Below are 25686 nucleotides of genomic sequence, written 5' to 3' on the forward strand. Positions count from 1 at the left end.
GAACTGCATTTTATTTTCAACACAGCTAGCCTGACTGAGAATTCTGTTTCTGGTCTCAGCACTAAATTTGCAGCTTATTTGGATAAAGCTTGCTGTCTGCAGGGGTAACTGTAGCATGCAGGAGAACAAGTTAGTATACATCCAAAGTGAGAAGAAACCAAGTCTTGTAACAGGAGCACAAGAGTAACATCTTTACTTTCTGGGAGTGACAAGCTATACTGGTTTTAGTTTCAAAGCATATTAAGTTCCTCAGATGGCTTTTGGTACAATAGGCTAGGGGCACCCTCTTTTTTATAGTGGTTTGGGATATCCTCCCCACTAGCTGTAAACATATAACAACAATGCCTGCATCTTTACGCACCTTGTAGATCCTGGGAAAACTATGTCCCCAATCATCCCCTCCTAAGGGCCTCAGCTGAGATCCTAAGCAGCCTTAACCTAGCTAGGACACTTGGCTTTTTCTGGGGAGAACGGGAAGCGTCTTTCTCTGGGGAGAACGGGAAGCGTGGCCTTGCACATGGTGCCATACCTCTGCCTGAACCCATCGGACTCTTTAGCCCAACACTGCATAAGGTAAAAGGAAGCAGGCAGGGAAGAGAGGAAGCCCCTGCCTGTCGGCTGTCTGACTGCTGCATGCCAGGAGCATAACCGGAGAGCTTGAGCCATGGCTTAACTCAACTTTCCATAAGCTCCAATACAATGTAGCACAAAAAGAAAGCGGAGGGTCGAGAACCGTTGAAATAATTTAATATATATCAACAACCAGTAATACTGCTCACTACAGGGCTGGAAATGCTGGGAAATTTGACAAGCTTAAGTTTTAGTAAAGAGATATGCAAGACACTTGACAGCATAAGCACAAGATATAGCTCAACAAAATACCTGTGAGGGCATTACAGATGCTGAATAGACACAAATCCCTAGTCCACTTACTAATACATTCCTTGACTGGGATTTCAGACAAACCGTTCAAGACCGGATTGACCACTACATCAGTCACGAGCGGTAAGCCCAGACTTCTCATTTTTCTCATTTGCACATACCTTTTCCAAAGCTTTGGCTATTCGAGTACCAACTTGTTCTAATGACTGTGGTGAGTACTGGTCTTTGCCAAGATTCTGTAGCACCTGCGGAAGAGGACGAACAAGTGCTTAGATACTGGAACCTTGTAAGAGATGTTCCTCACTTGTTGGTTGCTTTTGTCGCCAGCCTTTTACAAATACTGTAACCTATTCCAACCTAAACATCACTGCCTATCTTTATCATGACACAGTGCTGTAACTCCATGGCACTGAATACTAAGAATGCTAGAAGTTAATGTATGCTCAGTTGGACTTCTCTTTCACTAATTCATCCATCAAGAGCTATAAATAGACACACACTAACGGTGTTTTAGGATTTCCCTCAGGCCAGATCGTAGATGGCCAGGAAAACATTCTGGTAAAATACTGCTTTCAGCCTGCATTGTTCGTACAGTTTTATACTGGCATTCACTCACTGAAGGTCACTTCTGGAGAGAGGCGCTGAGCTAAATGCACCTTGAATCTGGCCATTTTTGTGTGACAGCCTTCAACTCTGGCATACCTCTTTCAGTTGACTTTCTCCAGTGTAATGCAAGCTGGCCCGGCTAGAGACACCTTGCAGATGGTCCAAAGTATGCATACTGGCTGGTAGATTTGAGTTACAAAGGGGCTCCATGGCTGGTTCTTGCAGCTGCGTGGCAAAATCAATGTGTTCTGTAATGCTACAAAGGTCATAAAACAAGTTGAATCAATCAGGAGAAGAAAACAGAAGAGTCATTACAAAGTTCTCAAGTGAGTGTAAACTGCCCAGGACCTGGCAGAATCTCATCTGAGTAGCTCAAGAAGCAAAAGAAACCAGATCTTCCACCTGTACTTGCTCTTTTCTTTGCAAGTCTACAGATGAAATACCACATAATGTTTTCAAACTTCTTTGAAATCCTGGCAGTTCTTTCTTACTTTCAAGAATACTAAAATCTTCAGTTTATGCACACTGAGGGCTACGTAACTGTCTTGCTTTGTGTAACTTATTTAAGGTTCATATAACAAGATACTTACTCAATGTTTTTAGCGGAAACAGCAAGCCATGTGCTGGCTACAGTTGTAAGCTCTACCCTACGGAGTTTCAGGCATTCATCAGGACTTGGCCAGCCAAGGCTACGATAGTCACGCCTTTTCCCTTGAGAAAGGAGAAAAAAAATATAGAAGAAACTGTCTGGAAGCAGAAAGACATTCTACTTCAGTACAATGATTTAGAAAATACCTTACACCAGCAGCTACATTCCCTATGTTGCAGCAGTCACGGTCCTGCAGCCATATTTCTTTAAGAACATTCCTGACCCTAAATGGACTGAATGGAACTTGTGGGATCCAAAGACAGAACTGGATCCTACGCAGGACAGATTAGGAGGTGGAGTTTTAAAACCTGTTCCATTACACTTTTTCAAAAGCTACATATTAAGAACAATCACCACTCTTGTTTACAGGTAATGTCTCTACTTAAATGTCCTTAAAGAAAGTTCATAAGTGACTCATCATTTATGTTCCACAGCTACAGTAAAAACTCATAGAAGTTGATTGCTCTATCTTCTGACAATCCAGGGTGAAAAATACTGCTGCTTCTTTTCAATGATTATTGTTTAAGACATACAGTGGCTTTTATCGCATTCGTACACTCTTACACTCAAGAAGAGAACATTTCTGAAACTATTAAGTAATTATACTTCAGCCCTCCCATCTTGCAGAGAAGTTAGCCAAGGCAGGGAAAGGTTAAATAACTTGCTTTATGTTAACAAATAGATCACTGGGAGAAACAAGAACTGATCTTCGTGTTTGAACCAAAGGCTAACTGAAATCTTTCCCTTACATTTGGTGGATACTGCACCAAGTCCTAGGAATCCAGCTTGTGTTAACAAGTTTACACTGTTAACTTGTATTCTGATATGAGAGGAAAACATTTCCTCTCATATCAGGAACATCCGAACTGTTTGGAACATAAGAAAAATTCATTGTAACTGTAAATTTACATAGCGGGAAGCCAAGTTTAACAACGTGCCAGTCTACTGCAACAGCTACATAGGCAGCACTTCAGTATTTATTTTTAGTTACCTGAAATTTTGCCCATTTGGATGTAAATGCCATTTCCCATCCAAGGTATAGTAAGCCGCCTCACCATAGTTTTGCAAAATAACGATGAAGTCTGTAATGTCTTTTGTAAAGTATTCTGATTAAAGGAAAATTAACTTTGAGAAACACTGGGAAACTTCAGAGGGGACTGATCAGTTCTCATCACCACCACTGTGAACTATCTGATTGTGAGTTTTTCTTTGCATGAATGGCAAAAGACAGCGAGAGGTATGGAAACGCTACGGAGCTAGATCAGTAGTCTGAGATGTAGTCAAACACAGGACAGCTACTGCGGTTTCCCTGTTCTACCAGGAACTCCCCAGGTGACCTCCAATATGTTACTTAAACTTTTGATGATTTAATTCTTGCAAAGAGGATGTCAACAGACACTGCTCACAGGAGCGTTAGGAAGGTAACTACTTTACAATAAAGGGATGCTATGTAATAAAGCCACAAAAGTAGCTCAAGGGATGAGAAGATATATCGAGGAAAGGACAAATGTGCACTCACAAATGATAGTCTGTTTTCATGTAATCCCTCCCCCCTATTTAAATATTTAATTCAATAACTTACATTTGTCAGTTGCCAAAAAAGGAGCTCGTTAAATATTTAATGCAAAAGCCTTCAAAATTGAAATCACTTTCCAGGTCATCAAATCGTCAAGGACTAAAATGTATTGGAGAATACACCTTTGCTTATAACATTAGATTTTAGCTCCACTGAAATCAAGGTAAGACCAAAGCAATCAGCCTCCATTCTTTTTGGTCTCTTCTTTGGCATCATTAGGTTCCAGCAGCTCTCACGTGCTGCTGGTAGCAATCACGTGCTGATGGTTTCTGCCCACCTGAACGCACCAGTGGAACTAGCTTGCACCATATTAGTAGACCACTCTCCCAATTCCTGTTTCTCAGCTAGCAAAAACTCCACCTCTCTCTCCAAACCTCCTCATCTATGTTGGTGCAAAACTCTGCTCTTCTGTAGCTCCAGTATTCTGGAAGACAGTCTCTAAGTTTTCTCTTATAACATTACCAAACCAATTCACAGCAGAACACTTAACAGTTTTAAATTTATTTTGTTTTTATTAGACCAAGCTTTCTGCTTTTTGTTTTTGAGTTGTATGTCTTACGTTTAGTCAGTAATCAAATCAAGCTCTCATCCTGCCTTTGTCCCCAAAGGGGTGTCTCTCATCTAGTAAACTAACTTCTCTGCCCATTCAGTTTTAAAGAAAAAGATCATTAAACGCCCTTCTCTCTTCTACTACCTCTACTCATAATATCTACCTCTTTCATTCTTCACTCTTACCACCTCATCCCCAGAAGTTCTGGGAATTAACTGGAAAGCTTTCACTCAGCAGATAAAGTTACACTGCACTTCATGAAGAAGGTGCAGAGAGAAGAGATTTCTAATTTTTCCTTGTACTCATCTAGAAGGCATATTTTACTACGTAGTCTTTGTGACACATATTTATGGTAACAAACCAACGTCATATAAAAGCTGCAAATGACTTGCTTTCTCTAGAAGCAGCAGGTTACCTATTGGTCCAGGAGAAGGTATCTTTGGTCCACTAATCTCCAGGGCAGTTTGGTAAAAGTTTTCATTTTCTCCATTAGTCCCTTCTTCTCCGTTTCTCCCAACTGGCTCCTGGAGATCCAAGCTTTCAGCTTTTGGTTTCTTTAAACGTTTGACCTGAAAAGTGATCTACCAAAAGAACAGTATTAGCCAGGTTAACAGTAAGAAACACCAGGAGCGTTACCAGCTCCAATACACTACCGGTTTTAGCCCAAAGATTCAATTTCAAAGATGTTCCAGATGACATCTTTCTCTTTCTCCCTCCCTCCCCATCTCAACCCATTCTCTAAGCCTGCTCACTTTCACTGCATCACACCATGCAAACAAAGTACACAACTTCAGTCTCCAACATAGGAGAAAACCAATTTAACTGCTGTGGAACTGAAAGGCATTTTTCAGTATATATTTTGTTTGTAACATGATGACAACAGATATTTCATTGTTTCATGCTAACTGGAACTTTTGGTTAGAAACTTTTCTCCTTTGTAACTGTAAGCAAGAAGTTTGAAGGCACCCAGCATCATTCAATACCAAAGCTCTTGCCGCTAATAATCAAGACGTATGATGTCGTTTTTAGTGATGTGGAGGCCTTTCTGTTAGAAGATCGATTGAAACTACTTGTTCATTTCACACAAGCCATGAACCAGCTTTTAGGCCCATAGGGGACGTTCCTCTATATATTCCAGTGTTAAACCCCCTGAACTGTCCTCATCTTTCCCTCCTCCGCAATAGTAAGTTGGTACAAGACTTAAGTAAGCTCATCCAAACTTACCCATTCGGCTTCATCGTCATCACCACAGTCCCCAAAACAGGAGCTAGCCAGTCCATCCTGAGATCCCTTCTTTAGGACCCGGATTCCCTGCAAGTCCATACGACGACCTTTTACCTCCAGCGCCCCTTCAAAAGCTTCCTGAGGCCAAGAATTTTCAAACTCATCCACCAAAGCCAGCATCTCTTCAGACATCTGATCATCTTCTAAATCCTCCACTCCTTCTGAACCATTGCTTTCTGCAGTGACTGTGTCTGAGAGGGAATACCACAAAAACTTCAAATATTCTCTTCCTAGTGCTTCCACAAATTGTATAAGAAGGATCTTTTTTCTGTGACCTGGCTTTTCCAACTTGCACAAACCAAACATCACTCACTACTCACTGCATGCTGCAAAAGGAGAAGGGGACTGGAGAATGAAGACTTCCCCACTGCAAATAAGCATCAACTGTTGCTTCAAAAATCAACAATTCTAGACCACTTTCATAATTTTCCTTTCCAAACTAGAATTCTGCCTGTTTGAGGGAGTAAATAGGTGGTGTCTTTTCTCTATATATGTGCATTAAACACTGAACAAAGCTCTCTGTACCTTAACCATAGACACCGTTTTTCTTCCCTTCTGTCTGGCACAGTTGATACAGAATTCACTGAGGTACAATCAACGTGTTTGTAGACTCTTGCAAGAAACTACATCCTTTACTCTGGAAAATGTCTAAACCTTGATCTAATTTTTTTTTATTGAATGCATTTTGATACTACACTTGGAAAAGAAGAACAGGGAACTGAATGAAACTGGTTTTAAGGATTACTTATTACTTTTCAGAGGGGGTGAAAACATAGCTTCTTGGAGGAAGGGAGACAGCTCTTCTGAAGAATCTAGAACCAATTCATTTACCAGAACTGATTTTGTAAGGTTGACTTACTTTCCAGTCTCAAGAAGGAGGGATCCCTTGCTAAACTCTGAGTAAGAACTTCTGGATCTTCTGTACCTCCCTCAGAGTGTCCTTCTGTCACTGTTGTAACTGACTCATGGTGGTCATCGAAGTATTTCTCCTTGTCATGACTGCCATCTGGATTTTTCTCATGACAGTGGCCTGAAAGAGAGAAATTTAATGATACACTATGTAAAACCACTCCTCCTGGATACAAGCGCAGAAGCTGTAGTGCGGAAGCTACAGTCTCCTAGTTTTCTACATAAGGATTAACAGAATAATTCCACAAGGTATCAAAGACTTCATTCAGTGATTAAAAAGCTGATCTGCCTCTTGACAAGGCAGATCACCTAAAACAGTTACAGGAAAGTATGTTATTAGGGATATACTGTGAACTACTAATGAAAGCAAAATCAGTTCTCTCTTGAGGGAAGGTTGCATGTTATGTAGGAAATTACTGCGTGCTGGTAGCCACTCCAATGAGCATTCCTAAGACATATTTTTAGTGACAATGCACCACACATGGGGGTTGCCTGCTGTATGAACTTCACTTAGGCACCATAATGCTCACCATGCTTACGTGCAAGAGAAAAAGGGCCAAGGCAGACTGATACGGGCTTGCCAGGCTCCGACCTTCTGTGCCAGCAACAGACAGTATGTAGGTAAGACTAGCTCACTAAATAGACAGACAAAAGCCACGAGTATTAATCTGTGACAAAAATCAGAAGTTTATTCAGCTGAAAATCTAACATCTATAATTCTGTGGTCAGGTTACAGGCTCACATTCCACCAAAGGCAAAGATCTAGGAATAACATTGGAAAAATCCAAATGTAGCGCCAGTAATGAGCAGGTTAAAAAAAAAAACAAAGTACAAACTTGCAACACTAGCCTTTAAGCATCCTTCAGCGAGACACTGTTAAGCTTCCAGAGAGTTTATAGGGTAGCCACCTGCAATTTGTAGCAATGTTTTTGATTTCATATACCTTTTAACTACAGACCTCAGATCTTCTAACAGTAATTCCTTGCCAGTGTTCCAGGGCAAGAGGTGTTTAGAGAGCTGCTCCCCTGGCCGACCCCCAGAGCCCCACAAGTAGAGACAGGATTCTCCAGACGCACGAGAGGCTGGGACCTGCCCCACGCCCCACTGCACAGCTATGGGGCCGAGACATCGACCAGGGCACCTGCCTCTCATCACACGGGAAGCCTTTCGCCAACAAGAAAAACAGATCCCGTGCACAAAGCTGCTGCTCTCAAACCCCTCCCTCCTTTATTTCAAGTCACTTGTGAGTGAAAATAGCATACATATACAAACGAATTAAGAAGCACATAGCGAATCAAAGTAAGCTTAAATTAAAGATTCTTAAGTATGTTCCCCATTTTACACTCATGAATGTGAATTGTATCGCTCCATGCATATCAAAAGCATTATTTTTTTCAACTGGCAGCATATAATATGAAGAATGTGAACAAAGTAGATCAGTGACTCCCTTCGTCTACATGCAATGATCCTGTGTTACAAAAGAATATTGTTAAGTCTCACTCTTACCAGGCGCAGCAGGACGAGGTGATGGTTGTAACTCTTGTGTAAGGGTAACCTGTTCCACCACTTCTCAGCAAAGCCAAACTATAGCTTTTTGCTGTACGCTCTCAACTTTTACATCTGTGAACACTCAGGTGGCATCTTTTGAGAAGAAACAGACCAGCACTGTGTGTGTGCTTATGCATATGTTGGCGTGTTACCAAAATCAAACAAATCAAAATGTATTCATAAACTCCCAGTGAAAACTATTTCTTGCCCTACCTTTTCTGCTGTATATAAAGGAAGTCAAACAATGGTATTTTATAAGTAAATACGTAAAACAGAAGCAGTTAACTTCATAAACTCTTCTAACATGTGCCACACAGTTACAGTCTGCCTTTCCTACTCTATCAGTCATTGACTCTTTCTTTAATCCCCTCCCCATCTCCCCCATGTTGTCAATAAAAATTGGTCTTCATTAAAAAAAATAATAATAAAAATCACTTCAATATATGGAGATCCTCTTTAATTTATGAGAAATAGTGTGCACAGAAACCTAAAGCTGAAACTAGTCCCCCTGCCTAACATCAAGCCTGGCTGATTTTGATGCAAGTCAGGTGCTTCTCAGTAATGTGATGACTGCAATTCCCTTTGCTGAAGGTCAACTCATCATTAGGATAAAGGAAAAAAGCAAAGGGTCTGAAAAACAGACATCTGGTTTTAATTGAAATAAAAATGCCAAAAAGAGAAAAAAGCTGGAAATAGCAAGCAGAAGGAAAAAAAACCAACCACGCAGACACTTAAAATTCTACTTAAAACCAACTCCGTTAATATTAATCTACAAACAGTGACAGCTAAAAACAGACTAGATGAGAGTACTGGCTTTCTTGGGATTTGAGAACTGCTATATATAGAAACCTGAGCAGCCTAATTTTTTCAAATTGCTGCTTTCAGTTGTCTGACGTCACAGGAGGAAAAAAATGCCGGTTGAAAAACCAATGGAAGTTCAAGATCTCTGATGAGGGCACCATGAAGCTGATGGTACTGAAACACCGCAAGTCACAACTTTATAGCTTGTATCAGCCTGAAGACCAACAGGGAAGACCCACCAGGCAGGAGCGTGAGACCAGCAAGGGAACAATGTAGCCCCGAACTCCAGGCACGTGAACTGGCTGCAGAACATCAGCTGTACCACTGCAATACTTACAACACCTTAGCTGCATGAAGGACAACAGTGACCGTCACCCTGCAACTGCTCAGCTATGCTAATTAACAGTTCACATATGTTCTGGTTATCTAAATATGCACATGTGAATTTTAGGTGTAAAGTCCTGACGCAGCTACAAAACTTAGAAATCTAAAACTACCTCATAGTACTTGATCAATTCAGCTTCCTCCATCCTGAAAACTTTACTACAGAAGGATCACTTTCTTGCTCATTCATTTTCCTAGAGCAGCTATTGCCACTTTTCCTACTGATTCTACAGAGCCAAGAAAGCACAGAGGAAAAGCGGATCAGAGTCTGTCCTACCTTGTGCATTATGAAACCTGGTTACTATGTTCCGGGCAGTGAAACAAAAATGCTATAGAGATGACACAAAGTAAGTGTCTGGGGCTTTATTTAAGTGGTGGAAATAATACAAATAAATAGCCTGATTGTGCCAGGTCAATGTAGAAATTGGGAGGAAAAAAAAGAATAGTTCCTAAATTATAAAGCAATCTATTGGATAGAAAAAGCAAATACAAACTCTAAAGTGCATCACGGAGACCTTGGAGATTAAAAGCATAACACAGTGTTAGATATTAAAGGCCTCTTTCTCATATTGTTCTAGTCTGTAATTTTTGTGGCCAATGTGAATGCACTTAGACAGCACTAGCATGGCACACGTTTTAAATATAAAACATATCTGCTAGATCATCCCTCCCATCTAATATTAACCACCTGCTTGATTTTCAGGACCCCTCCTGAATGCCCACTGAAGATGTGATACCTACTACAGTTCGTAGGGCTAAAAAAAACCCAAACAAAAAGTGAGACTTAGGTTCTTGTTTAGGAATTGGATAATTCCAAACTTTTAAGTTGAAAACCACTTAGTTTAAGGAAAGAAACACCCAGAGTGTTGACATCTGTAGCAAGGAAGGAGAAACAGTAGGACAGAGAAGTGATACAGCAACTGACATTGAAGATCTGTCCCACCTATAAGGGGATAACAAATATTTATTCTGAACCATACTTCATATTGCCACATTTCTCAGAAAAGTCACACTTGGAAGCAATTATGAACTTCCCTCATTACATACAAACTTTTTTAGTACTATGTAGGGGTTTTTTTTGTTTGTTGAAGAGCAAACTTCTGTCAATTTAGGTGACTCCAGACCCTCTGACTGAAAGCCGCTTACCTGAAGAGCAAGGAAACAAATGTGAAAAGTATGGAAAGGGGAAAGAACAGACCATGCCCCCAGTGTATCACATGGAAGTGCTGCACCTTGAAGAAGGCCTAGAAAGTAACCAAACTTTGCCATTAAAGAGGACGCTGATTGTTTTAAAAATCTAAATTAACTGCCACTGTAGCTGTTTGTGCCTTGTGATATGCCTGGCAGAGAGAACAAGGCCTCCATAAATATTTTCACCATCTGATTCCTGTATAGCAACTTAAAATAGATCAACAGCATTGGAAATAAAAAGTAAAATTATCTCCAAGTGTCTTTGGTCAGCACAGAGTTTTTACTGACTGTTTATTCTTTGTTTGATTGTCAGTGTAGAGCTTGCAAAATATGGTATTCCAGAACTCCACCATTTACGTTCCAACAGACTAGGTTTAAAAAAATTTAAATCCCTAACTTCATGGGGTGGGACAAACTCATTTCCTTAAATTATATTTAGAAGCTATGATGGCAGAGCAATGCTTTAAAACTAAAAGTCAAGTAATTTAAAATGTTAGGTACTGATTTTTTTCCTACCACGTGAAATAAGCAGAGCTGGATTATCTCTTGAATGACTACAAGAGTTGAGTGACTATTGCTGTAGTCAGTGACTTGCATTAGGTTATGCAAAATGCAAGTTATCTGGAGATAAGTGTCACTTAAATGATGCGCCCCTTTACGTTAAAACAGTAAAAAAGAGAGAACTGTACTTAATACAGATGTAAGTCAGCCTAATACCTGAGTTGTCAGAGTACAGAACAAACTGAAACCAAGCTGCTACAGGAATTATTAACTCCATACTTATTTTTTGATGCACGCTCAAAACTAGTATTCCTCACAGTGAAATTTAGTAAAGATGGTTGTCCTTTTTTATAGCAGGAATGACGTTATCACTGAGCTTAGTGGAAATAGGTTTTAATCCCTGCATGCAGATGAATAGTCTCATCTTCAGACATTTCAGGAGCAGTGCATCAATAAGCAGGCTTCTTTTTACTTTCGCTAGTCACTATTTACACAGATGAAGAGAGACTCAAGTCAAAGGGGATCACATATTTCCACTTTACATACGAAAATGTATAACAACTAATGCTGCTCCTAGGTTATGTGAAAACTTTAGGGGTGCTAACAAGTCCCGTTCAGTGCTTCATATCACAGGCAATATAGTCTACCAGAGTTTACAAAAATATTCTGGAATGAACAAACTCACCTATTGTGACCCTTTCATGCATCTAAAACTACTGGGATCTCAGTCCTCAAATTTTGGGCCAAACTAGCACCTGAAGAACCTTTTTGCACCATGGTGACATCACTGCAATATGACATTAACAAGCCAGGGTAGCGTTATGGGGAAGTGCTGTTTGAGAGACCATCCTTCATATAGAACACAAGCTTTGACTTTCATGGCAGTGTTAACACTGATGATTAACACACTGCATATTCAAATTACCTTTAAGTTTCAAGGTGAACATGATCATTTCCTAAAGATCTCGTGAGCTATTAACAGCAACCGTGTTATTCCAGTCACATATGAACACATATTTGATTGCAAAACATTTGTTAATGGAAAAAAATCCATGCCAATTGTTTTGAGATGAGTTCTACACGGAACAGGATGCACAGTAATTAGGGAAGAGACCTATCTTTAGCAGCTATTGCTGCTCTGCTCACCTTAATTATAAATTAACATAGTTCTATTAAGATTTTGCTCTAAAATTCATGCATTCCTTTTCTTACTGTCTTCCTGAAAAAATAAGTATTTACAGTTCAAAATAAGTCCCATGATTGAGCTTTGAAAGCAGAAACTGCAAACCACTTATGACTAAACAGGAGTGTCATTAAAAACATCACAGAAAGGTCACGAGCCATAATTGCTGAACTACAAGATAGACTGCGCTCCAGAAGCAAAGAAAATTTGGTGCTTTCCACACAGAGAAGCACGTAAAAAAACCCCACAAAACAAACCCAAACAAAAAAAAACCCCAAAGAGTTCTCAGTTTATTTTTTGTGAAAGACAATCAACAAAGTGACAAATGGAGCAGGGAAGTAAAGGGAGAAGAAAAGTAGTAGTTCTTAATTACAATTGCCTGACTATGCAATACTGACCTGTGAATGTTTGATAGGTCTGTATTTAACTGAAGAGAAACACACAAGTCCTACTACACATTCACTGTGCGCTATAGGACCAGGAAAGATATAAAGCAGACAGGCAATCTATGTCTGCAGAAGCATTAAATTGTTCGAAGCCTTGTTGCAGACTCGAAAACAGCCCACCCAGTGGTCAGTCGTGCTCTTTCTGAACCTGACAGTATCATGCTTCCTTCAACAAGGCATGACCACGCTCCACACCAGTAACACAAGCGTACCACCAGTACCTTTTACAGCTGTAACATACTGGTTAAATCACTAAAACCAATGTATCTACTACTGACTTATCATTATAGCTGCTCTTCTGGAATAACAAAGGGCAGATTGTAGTAAGTTCCCTCTCTGGTCATAGAATTGTCTAGGTTGGAAAGGTTCTTTAAGATCATCGAGTCCAACCATCAACGTAACACTGACAAACCCACCACTAAACCATGCCGCTTAGAACCACGTCTACCCGTCTTTTAAATACCTCCAGGGATGGTGACTCAAACACTTCCCCAGGCAGCCTGTTGTAATGCTTGATAACCCTTTAGGGGAAGGAGTTTATCCTACCTGGGCAGCCTGTTCCAATGCTTAATAACCCTTTCAGTGAAGAAATTTTTCCTAATATCCAGTCTAAACCTCCCCTGGCACAATTTGAGGCCGTTTCCTCTGGTCCTACTCCTTGTTACTTGGGAGAAGAGACAAACCCCCACCCCGCTACAACCTCCTTTCAGGTAGCTGTAGAGAGCAATAAGGTCTGCCCTCAGCCTCCTTTTCTCCAGGTTAAACAACCCCAGCTCCCTCAGCCGCTCCTCATAAGACTTGTCCTCCAAACCCCTCATCAGCTTCATTGCCCTCCTCTGGACCCGCTCCAGAATCTCGCTGTCTTTCTTGTAGTGAGGGGCCCAAAACTGGACACAGTACTTGAGGTGGGGCCTCACCAGTGCTGAGTACAGGGGGGACAATCACTTCCCTAGTCCTGCTGGCCACACTATTCCTGATACAGGCCAGGATGCTGTTGGCCTTCTTGGCCACCTGGGCACACTGCCAGTCAAGTATTTCAAGTTAAGTATCAGTGTGGGTACTGGCAGGGAATGGTGAGTGTAGTGTCCAAAATTTAGACTAAGCTTTTGGTGTATTTACTGCCCACAGAGAAACACTGCTCATTTTTAGCTTTTCCCTTTACCATAAACACTCCTTTGCAAAACTGGAAGTTACAGGACAAAAATAAACATTTTCAAAGGACAGTACATACTGCTAACTGAAAAATAAATGCTAAGTATAGAGAATAAATTAGGAAAAGCAATATGAAGTACTTTAAAAGTTGATTTTCATGAATTCCTACCTCTTCTCTAAATTCCCCCCTTAGATAAGGGGTCAGTGGCCCTTCAAAGATGATGACAGGCATGCTCAAAATCAAGTAGTGAGAAAAGTGCACTACATAACAAGCACTGGTTTGATGCATAGCAAACATCAGGATGATTTATATGGCCAAAATTTAGACTCAAGCACATAAAATGAAGCATACAAAAGTTCTTTTTTTTTTTTATTTATTCCAACAACAGGTTTTCAATTGAGAGGATTATACAGTAAAAAAAACTGTTCTCACTCGTAGGGAAATAGTTTTTAAATATGATTGGTAGCCAAAAGATGCCTCTAAATTGGCTTAGCTACAGATTTAAAGATTATCTACTTGTCTTATTACAGAAGTTCTGATTAAACCTTTCAAAACATAAACAATTGCCAACAATACATAACCAGATTTCTTGTTCATACTAAGTGAGAAAAATACCTCACCGTTGCGTAACAGACCAGTCCCTGATGAAGACACACAAATTCTCCTTATGAAATACAAAGAAGTGATAAATAAAACACAGAAAAAAATTAATTAAAAAAACCTCACCTACATTAGATCACAGTATGATGTATGCTATGAATATCGAATGACTAACACTTAGTTCCCTGCACACAACGCACTTCTGAAATCTGTTTCTGATCAAGCCAGGGAAATTCTTAGTGTACGGATCACTAGCATAAGCAAAGGCAACACTGGCCTGCATTTGTTTTGCTCTCTTTCTAATCTTTCCTCCATCATAAGCTACATACCTCTTATTATGCTAAACAGTAAATATTTTTTTAGATCCTGTTAGATCCTACAGCACCTATGAACTCAAGTTTAAAAGGGACTTAAGTACAAGAGCAACCCACTCAGGAGAAGTGGCATCATGTAGTTGAACTCCACAACAGTTAACTAACCCCATTATGAGTTATTGTAGCTTTCCACTTCTCTCAACATACTGGGATGACATTATAAAGCCAAGTAATGGCCTTATGTGTGTGTCTTTTGACTACCACTCTGTCTGTAAGGTTTGCACCATATGCTGGAATTTGAACAGTATTCCACAGGGACCCGATTTCACATTTTTTATTTTAAGAAAATATTTTTCATAAGCTGTATTATGTTTATCTGTGTATCTCTTCACTAGGTTGTACTCCTCAACAAGAGCAGATTAATGGACTTGATCCATGACAATTTACAGATTTGCTTGGGATAGATATCCACGCAATCTTCCTCCTAACTGGGGATTAAAGCAGACACACTCAAACAATGTGTTAACTTGTCAGGTAGGTTTCCCCCTTATTAATCTAAGATAGGTTTTAAGTGCTTAGCAGTTTGTCTGACAGGCAACGTTTTTACACAATTCCATGAAGAAGCAGAGTTGTTGCTGTAAATAAGAAAAAAAAAAATATCAATCCTTGTTTTGAGAGAGTGACAAACAAGAATTGGGTTAGCCTTTTCTTGAGTCCAGGTAAGGAATACCTGCAGAAGGCTGTTTGACAAGAATACTGCTAACCACCCCAGTTTAGGATTCAACAGGAAAATACTCTCCTCACGCTGCCAGAATAGTACAAAGCTATAGAACAGTGCCTACAGAAAGACTAGGAATTTTTGGAAGAATGTCCCTTCTCCTCAAAACTGCTACAGGCAAGAAGAATCAATCTCTTCCTTTAGGGAAACTTCAAATTGTCCTAGTTTCAGTCACTAGTAGCCAGAACAGATGATAGATTTAAAGCTTTGAGGACAGTCAGAGCACAACACAAACTCACATGAACCAGGCAACTGACCTTAAAAGGAAAAAAACAAATCAATAAAGTAGACAGATGAGGGGTAGTTAAGTGCCTGGCACTCCATGGCTCAGCATGCAGCACTCATTTTAATCCGAGCACATGGCATGGCATGCTGCTTTGAGACAATCCCAACATGACTCATTACAGGCTGAGGCTACACATCACCACTTTACAAGTTCTCAGATTTAAGCCAAGTGAATGCAGCCTTCGAGGTCTTGGCAATTTGTTAATGACACTAAACTATGTGTTGTCAGTTCTCCCATACATGGGGACCATATGGTCTTTCTCTTCCAAACATGCTTTAACCAACTCACTAGTTCAGTCTGTACAGCTTTACTATGAAGTTGTTTGTGAAACTACATCTTCCTGGAGATGTAGCTGGGGAATTACTATTCCTCCTAAAAAGGCTGTTGAACATATGCATTTGTTGGACCTTTTTAAAAAGGTCCAGCTCCAGGTAGTGCACACTATTCAGGTTCAATAAGAATTTTTAGCAGCTACTTGCAAGAAACCACCACTGGCAAAAGCAGCTTCCTAAAAAGAGAAGACAACACAGACAGTAGCAAATAGCAAATGTCTCGTTTTGTCTAAGTTCCTATCACAAAAAACCCACCAAAAACATTGTAGAGAAATGTTATACATCTGATAACGGAAGCTATCAGTTTTGAAATATTTAGTTGGAAAGAAAACCTTTTCCCTTCCACTCTAACCCCTGATGATCCCCCTCCTACTACAGGAACACGTAGTTATGCTGAAGTAACTGAAGGATCCAGATAACTTATCGTGAAGAACCATTTGCATTATAAAGGCAGATAAAAATGGGAAATGTCATATTATATTTAGTTTAGTACTGTATTGCTTTTCCTTCATAAATTAATAGTTTTGCATCAGTAAACTCTCACCGAACTCTCCTACAATTCTGAGTTCTGTTCCACTGTGCTATCCCCATTTCCTCAGTTACTCCTGCAGCTGAGGCCATGACTTTCTTCTCCCTCCTCTGCTAGCCCGTGGCCTTCAGATCATGGGAAAAGACAGAATGAATACAGAACACTAAATATTGCAGGCATACCGTTCTTAGCAGTGCATGATGCAAAGTGAGACTCATGACTGTTGGGAGAAGTTGTTAGGTACACCGCTATGCGGTAAATAAGCAGAGTAAGTACATAAGCTAGCAAGACAGACTTTGCATGAGGTAAAGAAATCACCTAACATCGGCATAAAAAGAAGCTGCAGACCAAATTCACCTATTAGCACCTTTAACAAACGCAAAAAAAGAGTGATATTCAAGCAATAGAGATATACTTAAAGACAGCACGCTTTGTTTGCTGGTTTCAGAAACCCTAAAGATGCGTAACAGCTTTCCAGCAAGCAGTAGCTTGGAAGCAATGTGCATGAGCAGTGGGTATGCAGCCTTTGGATAGCTAAAGCATTTTGGCGTAGCTAAAAATGCCATGTTTAACATAGCACCACATTCATTGATTTTTAAATTTAAGAATCTCAATCGAGACACCCCTGCATAGTTTTGAGAATAAAAATACATGGAGCTTGGAAAGGAAAGACAGGTTTCAAAGTGAGCTTGGCATGGTCCTTCACCTTCAGCTACTCAAGAGACACTAGACAAGGACTTTTCAGGGAAAGATCTGATTTATACAGCAGACACTAAGTCAAATAATAAAAGGTATCAAAAAGCCTGCATCTGGTCAACTATCTTCCAGATCACAGTACTAAAATTCTAGGAAAGCCGTGATTACTGCAGCAAAGGTAGGAACTGTTTTGCTCCTCGCTGGGCTGGTGCTGCAGAAACGGTATCACAAAACTGAAAGAATAACTGGGTCACGTTACTCCCACAGAGCACATTCTCACATAAGGTTTCTCCAGGATCTTACAGTCAGAGGCATGTCTGACATTTCCTGACATCCCCACCCTCTAGGGATATCTGCATCCAACAGGATGAAAAGCAGTCCTCATTCTCCGTATCTCCCACCTGCCTCCATTCAGTAAGATGTTTTCATTCTACACAAGTACAATTTAACCTCCTCTTACTCCTAAGACCCCAGATATGGTGGCCTAGATTCCATTTGTGGAGCAGCAACAGTTCTTTCAGACGGACTGACACTGTGTGGTATCCCTTGACAGAGAGGCTTGTGGGAGAAAGAATCCAGCTTGATTTTCAGATTGCCGGTGGAACTTGCAGGGTGAACAGTAGGCACACGGGTGCACACATGAGCATGTAGGGGGTAGAAATAAGCAACTGAGTACTTCACTTCAAATGATAACATTGATTTTAAGTACTGATACTGTTTAAGACAGAACCCACTTTCCCTATGCTACTACTAAATGACAATGCAAACATTTGCCATTGATGTGTTTCTGATTGCTCTGACAGGTTGCTCACATGCTTCATAGAATTCTGCTTGTTTAAACAACCCTACTGGTGTCAACTATTCTGATTATACAGATGAACTTTCCCATAAGACAATGGAGAGAGTGTAAAAGTGACAGATAAATGAATGGTCACAGATCCCATCCCTTTCATTAATATAATCAGATAAATAAGAGTCCTAACATACCAAAGTACTAACATCTGTGCAGTCTAAACAAGGCTCGGGAGCACTCAAGAATTCTGCCTTCACATGATATGCAAGTCAAAGAAAGAAAAAGCTGAATTTTAAACATACAGTAGTGTTCAGTTCAGAATCCCATACAACTGGTACAGATTCTGGCCTTTTGCTTCAACTAAAAGAAGATTAAATTCTGAGCTAAGCTTAACACCCTTTGCCCCAAGAGTAAACATCCCCTCTTTCCACCTATTAATACTGTAAGTGATGAGCGTTCCTCAGAGGAAAGAGACACAGCAGCTTGAGAAGGAGGAAACTAAAATGCTAGGATGATAAAAATGTCTAAAAGGACCTCATGCTATAGCAAATAGAAACAAAATTTAGCAACCCCTTGCTGGGACTATCAGGTCAGTCATAACTTGTAGGGGATCACCGAGTAAGTGAAAGGTGCATTTAAAAATGCCAATTATTTCACATTTTATGTTTTAACACACTATTGTAAAGAACATGTAATGATGCTTTTGCTTAGTGTTTGTGTATCTGAAATCACTATAGGGAATTCAAAGTCACTGCAGCTGTTAATAGTCAGAGGCTTAAACTGTGATGTTGATTTAAGCAAGTTATTTAATCTGTCCATAAGCTCACTATCAGTTTCAAGCAGAGATTCTCCTTTCCGGTCAACCTCCCCTCTTCAGGTCAATTTGCTTAAAGGTCTAAGCTTATTAACTTTGTAAGAACTTAAGTGCTGGGAGACAACAGAAAATCTATACACTTAAAAGATCAAATACCTTTTCCCCATGTTTTATTTTAAGAGGAAGTAGATGAAATAAAACAGACTTTCGATTTCATGCGGTGTAGGGTATTTCTACCACAAGAGGGCACTAAAACCATACTTAAAGTGGATAAGTTACTGCTGTATACATTACACAACTAAGCCATAAAGTAAGGAAGTATGCATTGCTTTCAAACGTACACACTCACTACATAAAAGCCTTCAGATATCTTCATGGCATGCACATACATTCGTAACATACTCACACTGCCACTACTTCCAAGAAAGCTGCACAAAGCTTTTTGTAAAAGCACTATCTTGCCAAGTAATGAAAGGCAGTGAGACTAAAGAAACTTGAAGCTTGAAACAAGTTGTGCTTCAGGTTTTGAATAGAATCGTAGAATGGTTTGGGTTGGAAGGGACCTTTCAAGATCATCTAGCCCAACCTCCATGAAATCCAGTAGCAAGAAAACTCACTCCAATAATAAAGTTTAAGACTTCCAATTTTGATCTTGTCTCAAAGAATGCGAAGGGCATAAGCTCATAATGAACGCAACTGTCAGAGGTAGATGCTAATGGTCAGATAAAAATATTTTGGGTACAAATGACTTCTGCTCCTCCAAGCAGCAATTCTGTTTACACACATAAGGAAAAGTCTTATGCAACAGCAATTAACAGATCAGCACGTTTCAACGGCCAGCTGACCATCACACTAAAAATATGCTTAGTATATTGTAACCTTTTAATAAGGCTTGACAACATCTGAATGTTCACATCAGCCAATGAAGTGCCACAGGAACAATCCCTAAGGCGTTAGTTGGATATTGCTCTACAGACCTTATCACATGATAAAAGCTACTTGCAATTTTTAAGCCATAAAGGTGTGCAAAACCAATCTTTGCAATGCACCATTTCAACATCAGATAAAAATAATGCTGGCTTTTTCTACTGGCTTAAGCAGCAGCACAAAGCCAAAGTATCCCATTTCCGCAGCTCTGAGAGCTGACCATGTTTTTCACATTAAGTTTTTTTACACTCATTATGCAAGTCTCCTGGTTCCGTTATTTGTGTGTCAGTATGGCTGCTTAGGTATACGTCAAGCAACATAAAGTTTCTTCTACTTAATCTCCTTCAGGAATTGACTTGCCAGTAACATAACAGTTGATCACTCAGTAGAGCAACATCCTTAACATTGCCAAGTCACCTCTGGAAGGACCACCACAGGATTCTCCAATAACAATCAAGTCTTATGACCATTTTCTCACTTATTTGGGAATAAGGCAGTATGTGGGCTGTTGGTCCAAGTAATACAGGCAAATGTAATACTGCAGCACTGTTGCTGTATAGGATCCATGTCAGTTGCAACTTAGGCAACTGCAGTTGCCTAAAATACATGTCATACATGATATAGTTGTTTTGGACACTTCACATACCCCCTCTATAAGAAAAAACCCACCGAAAACCCTTGCAGATTTGGAAGTCCTTTTATAATGAAGACAGACATTTATATAAACTTCAATACAGGAGGCAGAAGTTAAGTAGAAAAGTGTTGGTCTGAGGTTTTTAATTCCTCTTCTCATATGCAGGAAGTGACTTGGGTTTGACATACAAATTTCTATCCAGAGTAGAGGCAAGTTCAAAAAAAAAAAAGTACGGGGCAGCAGTACAGACAGGAGCATACAGGCAAGCATCCAAGTCAGCATTAGTGTATCACACTTCCAAAGTCCTGTGCTAACAGCACATGTCCCAACATGCTTGAGAAAATTCCTATTTCACTTACTTGAAATTTACACCAGACACACACTGTAATCAAAAATCAGACTATAAATTCGGATTTTTGATCCCATATTCCATCCCATGCTAGCATGACCACTTGTTGGATTCTGCCAATGTCTCACGGCAGCAGAGCAAGGAACTCCATGTCTCACTAGTTAGTTCAGTTCTTGTGAACAGAGGTTTTGGACAGGCGAAGCAAAACCACAGCTATCACATGGGCCTATAACCCAAAGCACAGGCAACTCTGCTGCTGTTACTTTCAGAAATACTGAATGACTGCTTACCAAAACAACATTTGACATTCCAATTTCTTGGTAAGTTTTTCAGCATAACATATCTATCTCCAAGGAGATGGATACAAATAGTTATGATGTGCCACCAAGTGTATAACAACGAGAGGAAAAACTAAATTCAGTAGTTTTGATTTGGCTGTGAAAATCTCCTGAAGTAACAATCCAGCAATACTGGGATTGTCAAGCATACATTTGATCCATGTATTTAAAATGTGCATAAACTCTGTTACCTAAAGGCGCATTCAGACAGGTGTGTAAAAATAGTGTTAAGTTTGCATCTTGTCATCAAAACATGCCTTTCAGTCTGTCATGGAGCCAAGTAAGAGCAGATCATGTTGCTTTATGAATCTTGTAAGTCTATATGATAATAACATTTTAACAAATGCTGTAAGTGCAACAGGTAATGTTAAATACTAACATCTAAATACAGTTTGCATTTTTTAGGTTTTATGTAGTGGTTGAATAATTGTATATACTATTGCATTACACATGGAGGGTCAAAATTCAAACTTAAAATCTCTTTTCAATTGTTTTCTTTGGACTGAAGGATGAACAGAAGACTCCCAAAATTTCAGGATATTTCAAAGTGTGAAGTGTGATTTCTGGGCATGCATTCTTGAAATAATGCTGGTTTTGGAGACTTAACCTCACTTTCATACAGCCTGCCGAGGTTGCTCTTGAGTCAGTTGTAGTTTACAGTGGGGAAACAAAATTTCCCCCAACCTTATAAAAATAAGACAGGCAAATCTACCTCTCCATTTCTGAATTCTGAGTTTTGACTTAGATCACAAATCACGATCAAGGTTGAATTAACTAATATGTTTATTTTACACTCTGCACAAGAACGTACAAAGAACATTTACACTCTTTGTCAGGTTCATACTTTCAGGTTTCTTGCACTCAGACAAAAGATGACCTAAAGGATATTATAAATAGAAATGAAGAGAAAGAAATATTAAGACAGGAAAAGGCAAAAATATAAATATAGAGTGAAATACTTAAACACTGGAATACTGAAATTTAATAAGCAAATTAACGTGCTAAGGCGTATTCATCGCTTTCTTGATTTAGCAGCTTCACAGATTCTTTAACAAACAAAACCGACCCAAATGTACCAGATGAATATATTCACCCTCACTTTGTTAACCTGCAGCCAAGCTAGCCGAAAAGGAAAGAAAACACTTTTCTCATAAGCACTTTTGATATGGGTCTCTCCTCACATTTAAGAAACACAAACTTCCTAAACAGTATATGCAGTAATAGTTGACCTCAAAACCAACATCCTGGATCAGGAATCAATGCAAAGAGCAGCCAAGAATTAACCAAACTAGAGGAGTATATTTTTAAGTATTACAACAAGTTTAAGGAAGAAAAGCAAACAGAAGAAAAGAAAGATGTAAAATACAGCCATTGCTTGCTACCATCTCAGTTCTGTAAATATACTTTTAAATTACTTTCTGCTTAACTTCAAAATCAAGTGGTTCTCATTAAGGTTTGACTGGAACAACCTTAACCTTGTAAGTTACAGCCATTTTTAAAGAAGATCTTAATAAAAAGTAAACAAACATTGAATTATTTTCCCAGAACAGTAAGCGTGTCTCTTGTGATGATACGTGCAAGTCCCTCTACTGCTTACGGTATCTGTAGGGATTTTTAAGGGAAGGGCAATCTGGTATGAAGAGATTCAATGAAAGATAACAGTGTAAGAGTTGACATTATGGAAGTCAGCTAGAGACCCATCAGTTGGGCCATAATACCACTAACTACACGACATTTAGCCAAACAGCATTCGTCTCTCTGCACAACTGATGTGCTGTCAGAGCAAAAATGTGTAAGGCCATAAAAGATAGTATTACTCTAATAGCATATTCTTGGAGTTTCACCTACAATGGCATCATCCATGCTGTACCAGGAGATATGACGGCCTCTAGCCTATGTTTACACAGTGTAATTCTAGATGTTAAATCAGAGGGGGTTTCTCCATGTCTTTCCACTGGAGAGGGAATTAAAAAAAAAATAATTCCAAGAAAGTCCCGACAATACTAAAAATCAAAAGTATTTCTCTCGTGTGAGGTTTTCATTTAAAAACAAAGGAAAGACTAGATGGAAAGATACCTTAGTAACAATTTGGGAGAGAAGGGATTACAAAATATATTCATAAATGTTCTTCAGGATTGCTCAATGAGCAGCATATTAGCCACATGCAAGTATAGACAAAATACTTGAAATATGCCAGTGGAATTCACTGAAATGAAAGAATCCATCTCCAAAAGCTATTATTGGGTTGTTTGGGTTTTTTTTTAATACAAGTAGCCACTAAGGCCAACAAAGCATTCTATCTCAAGTTTTTTAAAGTTTTTTTTTTTTTTGGTGGAGAAATTGTGTTCAAAGTCATTATTCTCACAGATTTTTGGAGGGTTAAAAGCAGTGACCACAGACCTATATAAAAAAAAAATGTAGACACAACGTAGTCTATTCTGTAAAGACTGAACACTAGAAAATGACATCCAAAGTACTGAACACACTGAAAAGATATGAACTAAAACTAAGCTGCTCTTCAGCAAGTTCTTTACCTTTAAGAAAATACATCCATCTGACTCTAAAATTTGAAAGGATGTACAAAGGGGCTGTTGAGTAGCCTAGCAGCAGTAGCTGTGCACTTCCATAAACAGTGAATCCAGCATTCCTCATTTACCAGTAAGAGATACCGGTGAGGCCGTTAAGGTATTACTGACACACTCGGGAAGTAATTTGCAGTTAGTGGCAGCCCTCTAGATATTCAAGTCATCCTCAAGCACTTCTTAATGGACTGTAACTTTTCCATTAAAAGCAGTGCCTCAACCTTGGTCCTTACAGGGAGAATGCACTATAAAGCAAAAGGGAAGATCCTTGGGCAAAAAAGTAGAGGAATCATGAATTTCAGGTGCAACACCCAAGACAGATAGACACTATTTCACTTGTGGTCCATCTTTCAGCAGTTGCTTACCGCTGCACACAGAAGTGGTGATGTTGTATAGAAATGGATAAAACTGCAAACAGCGGATCATCTTCAGGCTGCTTTCACACTCCGAGCACTTGGTCGTCAAATCCAATGCGTGTCTGAAGGCCTGCAGGGCTCCACTAATGTTGTTCAGAGCCAGATATGCATTTCCTAGGCTCAAAAAAGTCAGGGGCTGCAAAGAGAAAAGCAACATACCCTAGCATAAGTATGGTCACTGTTCAAAATTGAAGCCACCTAGGAAAAACCCTGTCAATTCATACCCTCTCCAATTTGGCTGAAAAGAATTTAGAAAACTTCTCAAATAGGGACTGCTTATTCTTAGAACGGAGAACTACCAGCTTGATATACTGGTGCTAAACAAAAGCTGTTTTGACATAAGGCTGTGTTCAGGATTCCATCTTCCTACAATGAAAAACAGATGTTAAATACACACAAGCTGAAATGAAGCATTAAACACTTACTTATAACCCATCATAAACATAATGCTTTCTGCATAGAGTAGCAAAGAACTAAATTGAAATGCTTAAAGACATTTTAAAATGATTAGAAGTCAGCAAAAACATAAAAATATTACTAGAGTTCTAGTAGGACAGATGCATTTCATTTGTCAAGAGCGTTCAGGATTTACTCGAGCAGAACTAGGTTACTGAAAACACCAGTGTCACACTAGCTTAGGGGTATACATTTATGTTTACTTTCAATTCCTTATAAAACTTAAGATTTTTTTTCCACTGCTTTTGGCTAGTCTCCCTAAATGAAGTATTTTTTCTTAAAGTACAAATTATAAACACCTTTTTCACTGGGTAGAATTTAATTAGCACTTTAATACAGGCATATAGTAAAGCATTATATTTTGTTTGTTGACTGAAAATTCTTTCACTTACACAGAGTAATTTGCTGCAATTAACAGTATAATGCTATAATAATGACTGTAATATTGTAACTTAGCAGTCATTTTTTCCACTGAAACAATTTTACATTATCACCTGAAAATGTGGAAACTGAGCTTGAGAACTTTTCAAACTGATCTTAGCTTGTACTACTAAACATCATTCAGAAAAAGGTGCAAGCTGAGCAACAGGATTTTTATTTTTTTTTAAAGTTTTTTTCAATGTAACACGTCCTTCGCTCCCTGTAGCTGTAATTCATTTTAATTTGTATTTACTTTCCATTATATTCCAGGAAATACTATTCAAGTACAAATCCTCCTGCCAGATTTTTTGATACGATAGGTATTACAGGACTAAGAATGCCTGAAAAAAATAGGACCAGGCATTATTGTAATGAGGTAGAACTTGCCAATATTTTTGAAGAAAAACCCTACTCACACAGCGTGGTCCTAAGGATCCTTAGGCCCCTCCCCTCCTTGGAGGTTGTGCTTTCAAGTGTTCTTCTTAAGGCACATCATTCAAGCACAGTTGTTTCTGTAGTTCCTTTTTGCACTCTTACCTGCCACCCAAGTTGGCTAGATTCCTTTCCAACAATTGCAAAATTGTTCCTCGATGCTATACTGAAAAAGGTTATTCTGTTTTTTTTGCTTTTTTACATGCTAGGTGACTGGTGGCCTGGCAGGTTTAAGCTCTCTGTTTATCTAACTACAGAGCTAGACACACAGGAAAAAGTCACTTGAACTTCGTACTGAAGTATCTCGAATGTAAGACCAAAATTACT

General features: G+C 39.3%; 1 protein-coding gene across 3 annotated transcripts in view; it reads right to left on the bottom strand.

Annotated features, from left to right (window-relative positions):
• TTC17 (tetratricopeptide repeat domain 17) overlaps positions 1 to 25686 on the bottom strand; it is a 61337-nt gene that overhangs the window by 6870 nt on the left and 28781 nt on the right. For 2 of the 3 annotated variants that reach the window (XM_054198488.1, XM_054198487.1), the window contains 7 exons: positions 24001 to 24187; positions 6407 to 6577; positions 5488 to 5738; positions 4679 to 4844; positions 2079 to 2199; positions 1585 to 1744; positions 1044 to 1127 (listed from right to left, as the gene is read on the bottom strand). In XM_054198488.1, the coding sequence (XP_054054463.1) occupies positions 1044 to 1127; positions 1585 to 1744; positions 2079 to 2199; positions 4679 to 4844; positions 5488 to 5738; positions 6407 to 6577; positions 24001 to 24187 (1140 nt within the window). Of the gene's footprint in view, positions 1 to 1043; positions 1128 to 1584; positions 1745 to 2078; positions 2200 to 4678; positions 4845 to 5487; positions 5739 to 6406; positions 6578 to 22923; positions 23008 to 24000; positions 24188 to 25686 lie in introns of all 3 variants that reach the window. The other variant, XM_054198489.1, reaches the window with a different exon arrangement.

This window comes from Rissa tridactyla, chromosome 4 (assembly GCF_028500815.1).
Source record: "Rissa tridactyla isolate bRisTri1 chromosome 4, bRisTri1.patW.cur.20221130, whole genome shotgun sequence".
Classification (NCBI taxonomy): Eukaryota; Metazoa; Chordata; class Aves; order Charadriiformes; family Laridae; genus Rissa; species Rissa tridactyla.